General features: G+C 39.6%; 1 protein-coding gene across 24 annotated transcripts in view; it reads left to right on the top strand.

Annotated features, from left to right (window-relative positions):
* epb41l3b (erythrocyte membrane protein band 4.1-like 3b) overlaps positions 1-14,176 on the top strand; it is a 56,749-nt gene that overhangs the window by 27,828 nt on the left and 14,745 nt on the right. For 15 of the 24 annotated variants that reach the window (XM_044218496.1, XM_044218507.1, XM_044218497.1 and 12 more), the window contains exons 4-14: positions 5,353-5,457; positions 5,784-5,826; positions 5,941-6,016; positions 6,286-6,504; positions 7,662-7,749; positions 8,854-8,898; positions 9,513-9,665; positions 10,391-10,488; positions 11,066-11,241; positions 11,780-11,985; positions 12,437-13,021. In XM_044218496.1, coding sequence (XP_044074431.1) covers positions 5,353-5,457; positions 5,784-5,826; positions 5,941-6,016; positions 6,286-6,504; positions 7,662-7,749; positions 8,854-8,898; positions 9,513-9,665; positions 10,391-10,488; positions 11,066-11,241; positions 11,780-11,985; positions 12,437-13,021 — 1,794 coding nt within the window. The remainder of the gene's footprint in view (positions 1-5,352; positions 5,458-5,783; positions 5,827-5,940; positions 6,017-6,285; positions 6,505-7,661; positions 7,750-8,853; positions 8,899-9,512; positions 9,666-10,390; positions 10,489-11,065; positions 11,242-11,779; positions 11,986-12,436; positions 13,022-14,176) is intronic. The other 9 variants (XM_044218515.1, XM_044218512.1, XM_044218513.1 and 6 more) reach the window with 2 other exon arrangements.

Here is a 14,176-nt window from a genome sequence, read left to right as displayed (position 1 = left end):
TCTGGACTTCTTGCCCTTGAGAAAGGGTTTCTGCAGTGCTGTTAATTTAGATGCATTTGCTCTGGCACATGCACTCATGCTGTAAAAGAAGTGAAATAGCTTCACATTGAGATTCAAGCAAAATAGTAAGAATTTTCATAATTTTAACTTGCATAAAATATGCTTAAAGGCGTTATCCTTCATTCGAATGTAACATAAAAAGGTAGTGCCAACCAAAACGATTCACCTGCTTTTACTCCAAAATTAATTGACAGGTATTTTAAAGAGGCACTCCATCAATTTAGTACTGTACTTCCATAAGGTTGGGGGACTTGCAAGAGACAGGTTAAAAAAAAAAGAATTGTCAAAATGAATGCAGCAAAAGCTGAGATACATTCTGACTTTTAGTCCTTAATGTGGGTCAAGCACTGGAACCTACATTTCCCATAATGCAGCTCGATGCCGTCTTTCTTTAAACTCTCTCTGCCTGGTAAACGCTAATGTCTTTTAAATTCCATGTAATAAGTTTCTCCAGAGCCACAGAAGACATTACACCACTGTTTTCACAAGCTGAGTAGTACTACTTACGAAAAGCAAACTGATTTTTGATGCGTAAAATCAGTGGATTGCCCATTTTTAATAAATAAGGTAACACCAAACAGCAACTAAATCTAAGTTGATAGTGTTCTCTCAGGCCTATAGTATCAAATATGATCAGTTTAAAAATGCAAAAATTTGCTTATTTTTTCCATCTTCAATTATCTAAGTGACTATATTTTAAATTAGTATAAACAGAAAATCAATAAATATATAATACATTTTTAAAAAGTTGATTTAATTATCCTGCAGACAAAGTGTAAACTACATTATATTACATTACATGCACTACAGTTGAGCTTTGACTATATCCACAACAACTTTCCCAATTATTTAATCTATTATTTAATCCCCTTGAGAGCGAGATGATGCATCTCAAGGGGTTTATCCTTTATATAATAAATGTTACTAATTTGACTAATCACTGGTGTGTTACACTGTAGAAAACATCGCCATTTACAGTGTGTATTTGTGTCTAATAACAAGTGTAGAGTATTAAATCACCATGTCCCATCTGTTTACTATTTTGTAATCTCCCAGTCCTGCCCCCCTGCCAGGATGGCCTGGGCTGAGGCTTCCCTGGCACAAGTCTCACCACACCTCACTTTGTCCCAACACTGACACACATTACATGAGGAATACTTAGAGCTGACCTGGGATTAGAGTGCATTAGAGGGGATGTGAGCAGAAGGAACAAGTATAGAAAGAAAGAAAATGCAGATGAACTGGAATGATTGAGTTGAGATGTCCAAAAGTTTTTTCTCTCAAAACAACTCCTGCAGCTATACACGAAGCTTGTCTATTAAGCTGTTGCTGAGGGCTCATCATCCGTCTAATGCCAAACAAATTAATCAACCGAAATCTTTCTATTTTGGTTGGACAAAACAACCAATAAATCGTAATCTTGGACAGTGGGAAATTGTGTTGGGCATTTTTTACACTTTATAGTTTAAATGGTTAATCGACAAATACCAAGTTAGAGTAGTCGTGTGCACATCCTCGAAACGTTAATGGATAGGTGCTGAATTATGAGGTCACTGGTCAGATAGATAGATAAATAGATAGATATCTCATGGGACTGAAATGTTGCTAATAAAATTAAAGGGGATCTGTGATTCCAGTGTGCGGGTACTCTGGATTGCAATATAGTAGAAAACAAATTACAGAACAGAAGAAGTGAATAAATGCCTGCTAAGGAGCAAGCCTTTGTATTATCAGTCACACATCACTGTCTTGAGTAGAAGTCTTGTCTGCTTCTGCACAAGGTCGTGACAGAATCAGGCACCTTTTTATGAAGAGCAATAATACAAAATCAAGCTGTGTTCATTGATTCAGTAGTGATGCAGTTGGCATGAGTCACACCTGGGTGATGCTGGTAGTTGGACAATACTCACAATCACGGTAACAATGTCTTTACAGGTATATTTTATACAATGGTTACACGAGCACCCTGACTGAAGAGGTTTATTTTAAAAACCATTGATTATAATAAAAAGCAAGAGACAACAAAAAGATGGCTAATTAGTTGCTTGTTTACCAGAGGAGTTGTCATAGCAACCAATAAGGTACAATCATGACTAGTCAGGGTGCTTGTCTCAAACTTGAACAAATGAGTTGTATGAAAGTGTCCTAACAGCTGAGGGTGAAACACAGCAGACATAAGCTAGGTCAGCTTATCGTGTTTGACACAGTGATACAATTGAGGTCAGAGGATCCTCAGATACATGCCAGGGAGTCCTCTTCCTCCTCCCAATCCCATTTGAAATTGGTCCAGAATGTCAAGATTTGACATTTTTATCCCCCTGACCTTGTAGTTTTGCAGCTCAACTCAATTTCCTCCTGTGGGGAAAAATGTATGCACTGATGGTTTCCTATCATCATTTTCTGTGACACAGAACTGCTGAACCTCTTCCACTTCACTTAGGAGTGTTATGTCTCAGTGGAGGGGGATAAAAATCCCACATCTCACGGTGTTGTTGTTGTTGTTGTTATAAATCATAGGCATATTTTTGAAAGTCCCTCTAGTTTAGATACACGCCTTTTATCCTACATCTGAAGTACATGACAAGGCTTACTAAATGTTGTCTTTTAATTAGAGCTACAACAATTAGTTGATAGACAGCAAATTAATATGCAGCTATTTTGATAATCGTTAAAGTATTCTTTTAAGCAAAAAGCCAAAAATCATCTGTTTTACCTTCGCCAATGTGAGAAGTTGCTGGTTTTGTCTGTTCTTATATCATTGTAAGCTGAATAGCTTTGAGTTTTGGACTGTTGGTCAGACAAAACAAGACAAATGATAAAGTCATCATGGACTCTGGGGAAAATGTGAAGGGCATTTTTCACTATTTTCTGACATTTTATAGACCAAACAATGTATCCCTTTAATCAAGGAAATTGTCTGAAGATTAATGGAAAATAATGGATAATGACATTAGTTGCAGCCCTACTGTTAATACATGGTTTGGTGATACAAGTTCTAGTTCCTTCATACAATAATTGTGAATCTCCAAGCTCACTGCAGCTACTGGTGTTGTTTGCTCTCTAAATTTAGAAGAGAGTATCTTGAAATTAATCAAGATTGATGTTTCTTCTCTAATTTGAGATCAGTTTTCCTTCCAATTTCCTTCTGTTTTCATTCTCCTAAACAACCCCTGGGGGGGTAGGAACAGGATACAAGCCAGATCAGTCAACTGCATTTGCTGCACTCCTAACATAATTGCTGTTTGCCATAGCCTGTCTATTAGGCAGCCATGTGACTACGTCTGAACAGAGGTTTGCTGTGTGTGTGTGTGTGTGTGTGTGTGTGTGCTCGTATTAATGTACCATATGTGTCAAAGGCGTGCTATGACTATTATGCTTCTAGAATAAGCTGTGGCTGTGGTTTTTGATAAATCCAGATGTGAGAAGCTGGCTGTGGCTCTGTGCAGGAAGGAGGCGTCTGTGTTGTGGCAACCCAGGCCTAAAATATCTCGTGTTAGCGGGCCAAAGGAGTCCAGCCTCCTCCAGTGAGGGAGACGACGGAGCTCTAGCTGATGACATCCGGCACTCCGCTATAGATGTGCAATCGATTTAGTTTTAAGCATTCACATAGCCGATGTTCACCTTGACCTCAAGAATGTGAAGGTGTATTTATACTATCATGCTTTTTATAGAAGGAATCAATCCAGAGTGGCCCAGTTGGTCAAACGTGGCTGCAATAGCTTGCAAAAGCTCTGTGATGCAGCAGTGAAATTTGCTACATCATCATGCTGCTTTTGTAATAGAAAATTTGTTTCATGTTGCTGTTCTGTGAAAGAGTTTTGAGTTATTTTTTGTTTAATTATCTCAAGATAATGAAGGTTATCCAATGGCATCATTAAATAGCACAGCCTGAGATTGTTACATTTTGTTACAATTGTTACAGTTATGTGTTTGTGTTATGTGTATCTTGTTCTATTTTATTTTGTGTCGTCATATTGTTGTTATATTTCATTTGTACTTGCTGCCTCTTGGCCAGCTTATCAAGAAACACAATGTGTGGTACCAAAATTATGCTGATGATAAGCAACTATATATTTCCTTGTCCCCCGATAATCTGAGCCCTATTGACACTCTATCAGAATGTATCAAGGATATTGATAACTAGATGTCTAGTAATTTTTTTTCAGTTAAACGATGACAAGACGGAAATCATAAAATTGTTCATACTTTTATTTCCAGTCGACTAGACTACTGTAACTCTCTGCTCACATGAATAAAAAAAAATAACATATTGTTTGACTACAGCTGCTCCAGAATGCATCTGCTAGAGTTTTAACTTGAAAAAGGAAATACAACCAGACAATGTATTTGCAGAGGTCATTACACGGACTCCCAGTAAATTTTGGAATTGATTTTTACATGCTTGTGAGCTATGAACTAGCTAGAGTGCTTAGGTCATCGTGAACACGCCGTCTGATTTTTTTTTTTTTTTTTCCCGGTTCTCCACGAAAACTGGTGACGCTGCCTTTAGCTTTTATGTTCCAAGCCGCTGGAACTCCCTACCCAATCATGTTAGGTGTGCCCCAGCGTTATCGGCTTTTAAAACCAAACTCCAAACCAAAACATTCCTTTTTAGCTGCGCTTTTCAGTAGTCCGGTTTGCTGGTTTTAACTTTTTTTTTTACTTATTTTATTGGTTTTAACTCACATGTCTTATTATGTTTATTGGTCGACAGTTAATTTGTCAACTTAATAACTTTTATTTAGTCTTTTTTAATCTTAATTTTGAATGGTTTTATTACTTTTTTATTTCTGTTCCAACTTTTCTAATGGTTTTTTTAACTTGTGTATTATTATTCATGTGTCTATTTTAACTGTGCTTACTTATGTCTAATTATGTCTGCAATATTTTGTGGCTGCAACTTTGAGGGTAGCTCACGCTCTGTGCAGTACATTGTGCTTCCACCTGGAATGAAATGTGCTATATAAATAAAGCTTTGCTTGTTGTTGCTGTTTATTTTGTGTTGATAATTGTTGAATATGGTGTAGGTTCACAAATAATGACCGCCCACAGCATTCTTTCTTCGATTTTAACAATCCTTGATCTTGACATAAAATCAACAAAAACAAAAAAAGCAGCTAAAATAGCTGGAAAAACTTTTTTTCTCATGTATAACACCCTGATTCAGTTTTGGTTCGATGATCCTTTTTAAATGATACTTTCATGAGCATAAAATGTGTAAAAGGTGTAATAATGCGGGTTACTTCCAGTGTACACTGTGGTGAATTTGTTTGTTTTTCGTTTTTCTCACAGAAACGAACCAAGGGCCAAGTGCTCTTTGATAAAATATGTGACCACCTCAATCTACTGGAGAGGGACTACTTTGGCATCACGCACAGAGATGTAGAGAACCAGAAGGTAAAATAAAATATATAATATGCTAGTAATCCGTTGTGGAGTTGTTAACTGACAGTAGGAATTATATATTGAAAACAGGGTTATGGAGGAGTCAGATATGCTAAATGACACTGAATAACACTAAAACTTTTCCATTCCATCTATTAAAGTGTGCTTGAGGAAGTAATTTAAAAGATTACACTACTGAACATGCTGGATGTCACAATGTTTGATTAATCTCTAGATTTTAAGGCAAGAGACAGTGACGATGTCCCACTTTGCTTCTTAGTAATTTGCTCACAAATTGGTGGTGATTAATGCTTTTTGTCTGTGTTTGACTGGTGCAGAATTGGCTAGACCCTACTAAGGAGCTGAAGAAGCAGATCAGGAGTAAGTCTAGTAATCTAATAAAGCCACTCAAGTGTTGTGTCCTGAACATCCAAATGAGGTGCATGCAATTCTAAAAGGCTGCTTTGATAATTTAATGTTCTTTCTGCGTCTCAGCTGGTCCCTGGAACTTTGCTTTCAGCGTAAAGTTTTACCCTCCAGACCCCTCCCAGCTGACTGAGGATATCACAAGGTGAGTAATGATTGTTATGTGATCGTTGGCGGAAATTTAATGTTTTAAAAATGTATCACTGTTCATCAGTCCTTCTTAGAAATTGACTTTGATTTCATTTTTATTGATTTGGATGCCTAGAAATGTAATTTAATAATGAAAAAATAACAGACAATGCAGGTAAATTGTATTAAAAAAATCTCAAAAGGCTTACAAAGAAAATCCAGATGTTGGATTTGATTACAAAAATGACTTGACTGTTTTGTTTCTGTCTCTTCTTCCTGTCTCAGGTACTACCTGTGTCTGCAGCTGAGAGATGATGTGGTTTCAGGCCGTCTGCCCTGCTCCTTTGCCACCCACACGGTGCTGGGCTCCTACACAGTGCAGTCTGAACTGGGAGACTATGACCCAGAAGAATTAGGAAGTGACTACATCAGCGAACTGCGTTTCGCACCCAACCAGACCAAAGAGCTAGAAGAGAAGGTCATGGAACTCCACAAGACCTACAAGTTAGTCTCTGCATCATTTCCTAAACTCATTTTATAGTTTTAAACTGTCAAGCACAACTTTTACTACAGTCCTGGACCAGACAAGAATGCACAATTCAGTTACACATACAGCTGCCTCTGAGAAAAGAATGAATAATAGACAGAATTCAAAATTTGTAAAGGTTACTGGTGTGAGAAAGGTAATAATAGAAGGTGATCCAGATGAGCATATCAACATTTTTATCAACTTAGAGCTTCTCTCATCTGTGAATTTTCTATCTTTGTAGTTGTAGTTTTTATGTTACAGATGTACAGCCCTGGTTAAAGCCCCAGAACATTTGATTTCAAATTTTTAGTATTTCTTTTTAGCATTGAATAATCTTGAATATTAATAAGCAACATCAATGGTGAAAGAGTTTTAACACTCAAAAGCTCAAGCTATTCTGCTTTATCGGGACTGTGGGGGTGTGGTTTGATTAGATTGACAGTGGCCAGATAACAAAGCAAGCAACCCAAAATTATTAACAGATTTTGTTTTGAATGTTGCTAAACTCAGATAGAAAAGAGAGAGATAGAATTCTATCATGTGAAACAACTAAAACTTGTTGCTCATAATATGAAGCTGATTGGGGCGGGGGTATTCAGGGCATTTAAGCCCTGGATCTGACAACTTCAAGCCAGTCAACCTGAGTGAATGTTTATGGCCTGGAATAATGATCTGCTCTGAAAAGCAGCATGTCTCCAGATATTGTGTTTGTGTTTACCTAGAAATGGATGTAGATGGCTGTATGAGCCCTTCATTCTCTGTGTATTACAATGATTTGTGTGTAATTTGAAGCGGCCCTTTCTAGCCCAGTGGATGGAGCAAGGCAATGACAGTGCAAGGATTAGGGTCTCTCTAAAGACCATCTATGCTAAAAATGGATGCACTCATGGTACTCTGTTGCCCCTCAGTTAAAAGCATCCATAAAAACAACCATTTTCCAAAAGCTTTTATGCAATAAATCTGTGAATTATCCCTGTTTTAGATCTCATTGGACTCTACGTCTCAAGTGTTTCATATTCACATTGGTCAGAAAGCATCAAATCTCTCTTTGCTATACATGTCTTGTTGACCTTGTCTGACCTGTTATGTTATGTTATGTTATGTTATGTTATGTTATGTTCTGTTCTATCAGGGGGATGACACCAGCCGAAGCAGAGATTCACTTCCTGGAAAATGCCAAGAAGCTGTCCATGTACGGCGTGGACCTCCACCACGCTAAGGTAACAAGTCACTATAAACTTTTAACTCCTCGTATAGAATTTCCACCCAAATGTATTGTTTTATTGTGTCTCCAAGATGCATTAAGAATTATGCAAATTATGTTTAATATAAATGTAGTAGTTCAACATTTGGGGAATCGTGCTTATTCACTTTCTTGCCGAGAGTTAGATCAGAATATCGAGCTTTAGAGGTGTAACTGTCTGATTTAGTTTTTTTTATACCTGTGACACAGCCAGGCTAGCTGTTTCCCCTTGTTTCCATTCTTTATGCTAAGTTAAGCTAACCAGCTGCTGGCTGTAGCTTCATATTCATCGTACAGATGCGAGAGCGGTATCGACCTTCTCATCTGACTCGGCAAGAAGGCGAATAATCTTATTTCCCAAAATGTTGAACTATACCTTTTTAAGTAGTACACTGAATCAGTGTGTTAGAATGCCACTCATGACTCCATTAATGGTGGGTGTCTCTAAGATGCATTAAAAAATATGCAAGTGATATGTTAAATGTAAATGTTTGTATTCTTTTTATGCAGGATGAGACTAACTCATTTCACTCATGCAGTCAATAGTGACGCTTGCCACCACAACACCGCTGCTTCAAAAACATCACGGCTGCCACAATAATGCCTCAGTTTAACATGCCGCCTTTGTTTCACTGATTGACTGACGTTATGTCACTGCTGCCTCTGTGGATTTTGGGGTAGAGGGAATGGTGGGGTCTGGAGCCCAGCTTGGCTTGAATGATTTTCTCGCTGTTTCTAATCCGCCGGCCAGATGGGATCAAACACGTCATTATAACACAGGCAGTAAGGCAGAGCTGGATTATGGCGGCAGGACCGCTGTCATCATAAAAGAAAATTACAGTCATCAGTCTTGATATGATTCAGTTATCAAAAGCGCTTTGAAAGTCAAAATGGGTCTAGATGTGAGCGATGGAGAGGATATTGCCTTCACAGACTTAGATCAGAATGAACAAGATGACAGAGATGAGGAAGCGGCGTTGATCAAACTGAGCAGACATCAATGCTCAGTGTTGGATGAGTGAGTCAGTTTTGATACACAAGAAAAATATATGTCTTCTCTCCTCTCTCATTAACTGCAAAGTTGGTAGGGAGTCTCTATGAATGCTTGGCTCCAGCTGAGGGAGAGGTAAGAGGCTGCATCTCATGTGCTTACCTGCGTGTGTGTTTGTGTGGTTTCTACTTGTGCATGGTTTCATACAAAGTTGTCATTTCAACATCCCACTGTTACTTAAGACTGATTGTTCCTGCTTTGGACCAGCGCTTCCCTCTCAAAACGTCATCATTGGTTTTACCTGCTCATCTCATGCTTTGTGCAGTGAAGAGCATAATTTTGTGCTTCATCCAACATTTCCCAAAGACTTCACTGTTGCTTTTTCCACTCATTGCTCCTTGAGTCTTTATTCAACGTCACCACAGCCTGCATAGAGAAGATAAGAGTATCATATGCCTGATTCCACTCTCCACCTGCCTGCTTTACCCTGTTATTATCACAAACTTGACTTAAATTCTACTTTACCCTGCTGTGCAATGGCTCCTGAACCTCCTGTATATCCTGTAGAGTTTATGGAAGTTTATGTTGTGCGCAACACAAAAAGAAGAGCGACGTTGTAGTCAGTGGCTTCTTCTTTGAGATTGTCGAGGATCCTGTGTTACCAAAGTCACACATTTTGAAGGAGTTTCATTAAACTCTTATTCTTTCTTCTTTTCTTTTTTTGTCATTTCTTGGTGTGTTGTTTCCAGGACTCTGAGGGTGTGGAGATCATGTTGGGAGTTTGTGCAAGTGGCCTGCTCATCTATAGAGACAGGTTGCGAATCAACAGGTTTGCTTGGCCCAAAATCCTCAAGATCTCCTACAAGAGGAACAACTTCTACATCAAAATCCGTCCCGGCGAGGTGCGAATAGTAACAGTTATATATACTGAAAATTACTGTTACATTTATTTATAGGGGTGTCCAGAGCTGATCTGCTGGGTCATTATCAGGGATAATCAAGGCATTATTTTTGTATCGGTATTTGCTGTAAAGCCTGAACTATTTCTGATTTTTTGTTTGGTGTAACCAATTGTGCCCCCGGTACAACTGCTTCTACTTCAGCAACCTTTTACAGGTCCACCCCACCTCCTAAAAGTGCTGCTGTTGGTTGGAAAATTGCTTCTGACATTCTGAACTTTCTGGAGATGAGGAGACACTGTCCTATTCCTGTCTAAAATTTCCTAACCCAACAGATCCACACTGGCATACCTTTCTTTACTGATATTTTATAAAGGAATTACTGCATATCTTATATAAATTGGTTTGGCTTTGCTAAATGAACACTGCACAGCTGTTTTATATAGGACAATATAAATACTGGATTGGGACATGGAATCGGGAGATTATAAATAACTCATATTGAGATCTGTGGCAAGACTAATGGGACGCTGGGATATCACTGTTTATGTAAAACTCAAATTAAAGCAGTTACTTTTTTTACAAATGTGGATGTAAACAACTAGTAGAATGTTAGCAATAAACATAGAAACATACATTAACAGAAAAGGGATTTAAAATAAATGAATAAACAAGGTCAAAGTTACCTGTATAGTGAATCTGACCACAGTGTTTTGTCCCTGTTGCAGTTTGAGCAGTTTGAAAGCACAATTGGTTTCAAGCTTCCAAATCACCGTGCTGCCAAAAGGCTCTGGAAGGTCTGTGTCGAGCACCATACCTTCTTCAGGTAAGAAATAGAGTACCTTTTTACTGTGATAGGAAACAGCTTTTGAAGCTGCTGTAGAGGTTATTAATTAAAAAATGATATATCCAACTTGTCAGCAAAATCTCATGTTTCCCTCACTGAGATGCCATTATGTTGTCCTTCTGATGTCCTGTGTGTGTATATATATATATATATATATATATATATATGGGATAGAGATAATATTTAGTACAGAGTTGGATTCCCCAACAAGAGCTACTTTGTTTTCTCAAGTCTTTGACATCCTTTTGTTGTTAATTGATCAAAGTCATGCCAGTCTTGTAAACATGAGTTTACAGATAATCACCTTAGATGATTTCTCTGTAGTGAACTAGAAACCGTGTTCAGACTGTTAGTAGTTGTTGGACAGCATACAAAGTTGCTTTGTGCTGCTTTAAGCAAAAAATGGTCTCCTGGTTCTTTGGAGTAGTGAGCCAAGCCTGGGGGCTCTCTGGAGCCGATTCAAATGAGTAGGAGTTCTAATGTTTTACAGTGCATAGCTTAAATCTGTGTTTTTATTTCTGGTTTGATTAATGTGAGTGTTTGTAACTTGTGACAGGCTCGTATCCCCTGAGGCACCTCCGAAGAAGTTCCTGAGCCTCGGCTCCAAGTTTCGCTACAGTGGCAGAACGCAGGCTCAGACCCGCAGGGCCAGCTCTCAGATCATCAGACCTGCTCCGTTCTTCGAACGCTCCTCCAGCAAACGCTACAACATGTCCCGCAGCTTAGATGGAGGTGAGGAGCAGTTGAAGGTTTTGAGTAATGGCCAGCTACAAGTTCCACCCAAGTTGAAATTTCGTTAACCAATGACTTGATTTGTCCAGTTTATATTGATTAGGGATATTTTTGTGTCACCTGCACATCTGTTTCATTTTGGATGTTCCTAATGTTAGATATTATTGTTTAGCATATCTTTTCTGAACCTCTGGGGAAAACCTTTCTCACTAAAAGATGCTGCTGCTGCTTTTTGAGTCAGGAATTGATGACAGAAACCTTTTGTTAAAAGTTCAAATTAGTTTTTTGTTCTGCTTTTTATTTCTTTGAAAAGGAAGAAAAATGTGCTTTGCACCTGAAAGCCTGCAAAGCTAAAATGTCTGGCACACTTTTGCAGTGCAGTGACAAAGCCACAATGGGTATTATAAAACAATGTGCATGAGCAAATGAAACCCTTTATTCCACTGCTCACATTTTTCCCTGGTGACAGACCATTGGTGTCCATAAAACATCACTGATTCCAGTCCATCACATCCATCTTTGTCTTCCTGTCCTCCAGCACCCATTATGGAGAACCATGAGACTCTCATGAAGGACAGTGCCACTGACGGGGCAGCCAAAGTCATCGCCAAGGGAGACATTATCACCACGGTAACAACAGAAAAGAAGGCAGAAGAAGAGAAGGCTGAGCAGGAGGACGCTCAGATGGATGCTATAGAGACGCCAGAACCCGCTGCCACAACACTGCTCAGACAAGACACAAAGGTAAACCACTAACAGGTTCAGCGCAGTCAGAGCTGCATTTCATTTGGATAAAGGAACTTTCTAGAGGCTTGAATTTGGTTCAAAGAGTTAATATAATCAAATATGCCCCCATATTGTCATAGAAATGGATGCTGTTTCTTAGAAGCTGCTGCAACTTTGTCTTTTATGTCCTTTTTTGAGATTTTAGTTTTGTTTTCTTTCTTAATAGACTTGTTAATGGCTGATGAGAATTTCCCAGTTGCTTTCAGCTTAACCCACTGCAATAGACGAGGCCTAAGTGCTTCTCATCTTGTGTGCGCTTTACTAATTAGCTTTTCTTTTCTTGTCCTTCCTTTGACCCCTCACTATACTCGTGTGTATGTGTGTGCTCATGCGTATTTGCCCCCTTCCCCTTCGCTCCTCTCCATTTACACACACACGTCATCTTTTCGTTGGCATTTCCCTCCATCAGTGCTCCCCTAGTATATACGCAACTGACCCCCTCCGCTCTGAGCTCTCTCTCCCCTCATCTCCTGTTTCATCAACTAAAGTACGGCGGAGGCGCAGGGAGAACACGCGTAAACGGGCGTCGTCAGTCAGTCCAGCCAAGAGCAGTGCTGGGTGCCGCCGTCGGCAAGCCCTCGCCGACCGCAAAGCCGCCCTGCTGGACGAGCAGGTGCTGCTGCTCTCGGCCCGCAAGCAGAGGCTGGAGGACGGCAAGAGCCGCGGCGGCACGCTCTTCTCCTTCTCCCTGCACCTGCCCGACTTATCCTCCTTCCTGGATGAGGATGGCTACATCACCTTCCCCGATCTGTCAGAAATGCGCTTCCTCCCTGAGTGCGCACAGAACTTCCTGCCCATTAAGTCACCTTCACTCATCCCGTGCTTCCTCTTCATCTTCTTCTTCCTGCTCTCCACCTCCTTCTCCGTACCCTACGCCCTCACCCTCTCCTTCCCCCTGGCGCTGTGCCTCTGCTACCTGGAGCCCAAGGCAGCCTCCCTGACCGCCTCCATAGCCCAGGGCTACCATGACCATGACAGTTCAGAGGAAGAGGAGGTGTGTGTGCGTATGCCTGTATGTTCCAGTACCCGCCTCTGGCTTAGAGTGACAGTTCATTATAACAGTTAACCCCTTACCCTGTCCTGTATCTCGCTCTGCTGTTTCACCAGTTCAGAGCCGACCTGGAGACTGTCTGTCCCAGTGTCTGTCAGTTCTCCTACTTTCAGAACCTCATCTCTGCCCGGTCACACTCTCATCCTGTAGACTACATCCTCATCAGCATCATAAGTACACAGAGATGAACCTGCAAGTCTCACCATTTCATATTTGATTGGCTTGTATTTACTCCACCTTAATGAGAGGGTTAGACACAAATATTGGTGACTTTTACTCACATAAGCCTGAAATTTGACTACTTTGACACATTTACTGCATTTGTGCATAGCTTTATGCAGCGCCACTAACAAATTACCATGAAATAATATAAAACAATTCACTGAGAAAATATTTTAATGTTTGACTGAGCGTGTTTATTAGAGATAAAGAGGATTTGAATCCTTCACCAAATTATTTAAATTAAATCATATTTAAAGACATAACTTTGTGCCTAACCCATCTCAGTGTTATCATCCACATTCATGGCTTTACAGTGTAGTAAGTGACTGCTACAAGATCAACACCAGCTACATGGACACACTTCCATATTTATCTATGTACTCAGTCTCTCTGCATTGCTATCTGAGTAAAGCAAAGCAGCACAAATTAAAATGAATAATTTAAATTGAACTTCTGCTGAAAAGGGCTAAAAGCAGCTTACCGTAGAGTGCCAAATTGTGATTTTGTTTTCCTCAAGCAACACCCTTTTGAATCACAAATCATCATTGTAATGTAATGCATGCTGTGATGCAGAGAGACTGTGACAGTTAAATGCATCCAGATCACCCCTAGTGTCAACATGCATGGAGAGGAGGGGGGAGGGCCTGAAAGTCAGGTTACTGTTAGGCAAAAAAATCTAATTATTATTATCCAGTGTTGTATGTTTGACCAGCAACAAGTGTTTTACTGACCTGTAATGAATTTAAATTAATATATACCAAGATTTAGCCCTGTCCAAATCAAAAGCAAATTTAATATTACACTTAAATGTCAAAGTGACTGACCAAAGGTTTAAACTTCCTCTGAGTCTGTTTTGCTTGCTTACTATTCATTTGC

Source organism: Siniperca chuatsi, linkage group LG13 (assembly GCF_020085105.1).
Source record: "Siniperca chuatsi isolate FFG_IHB_CAS linkage group LG13, ASM2008510v1, whole genome shotgun sequence".
In the NCBI taxonomy this organism is placed as follows: Eukaryota; Metazoa; Chordata; class Actinopteri; order Centrarchiformes; family Sinipercidae; genus Siniperca; species Siniperca chuatsi.
Note: the sequence above shows the minus strand (reverse complement) of the source record. Positions and strands in the feature narration are given on the sequence as shown.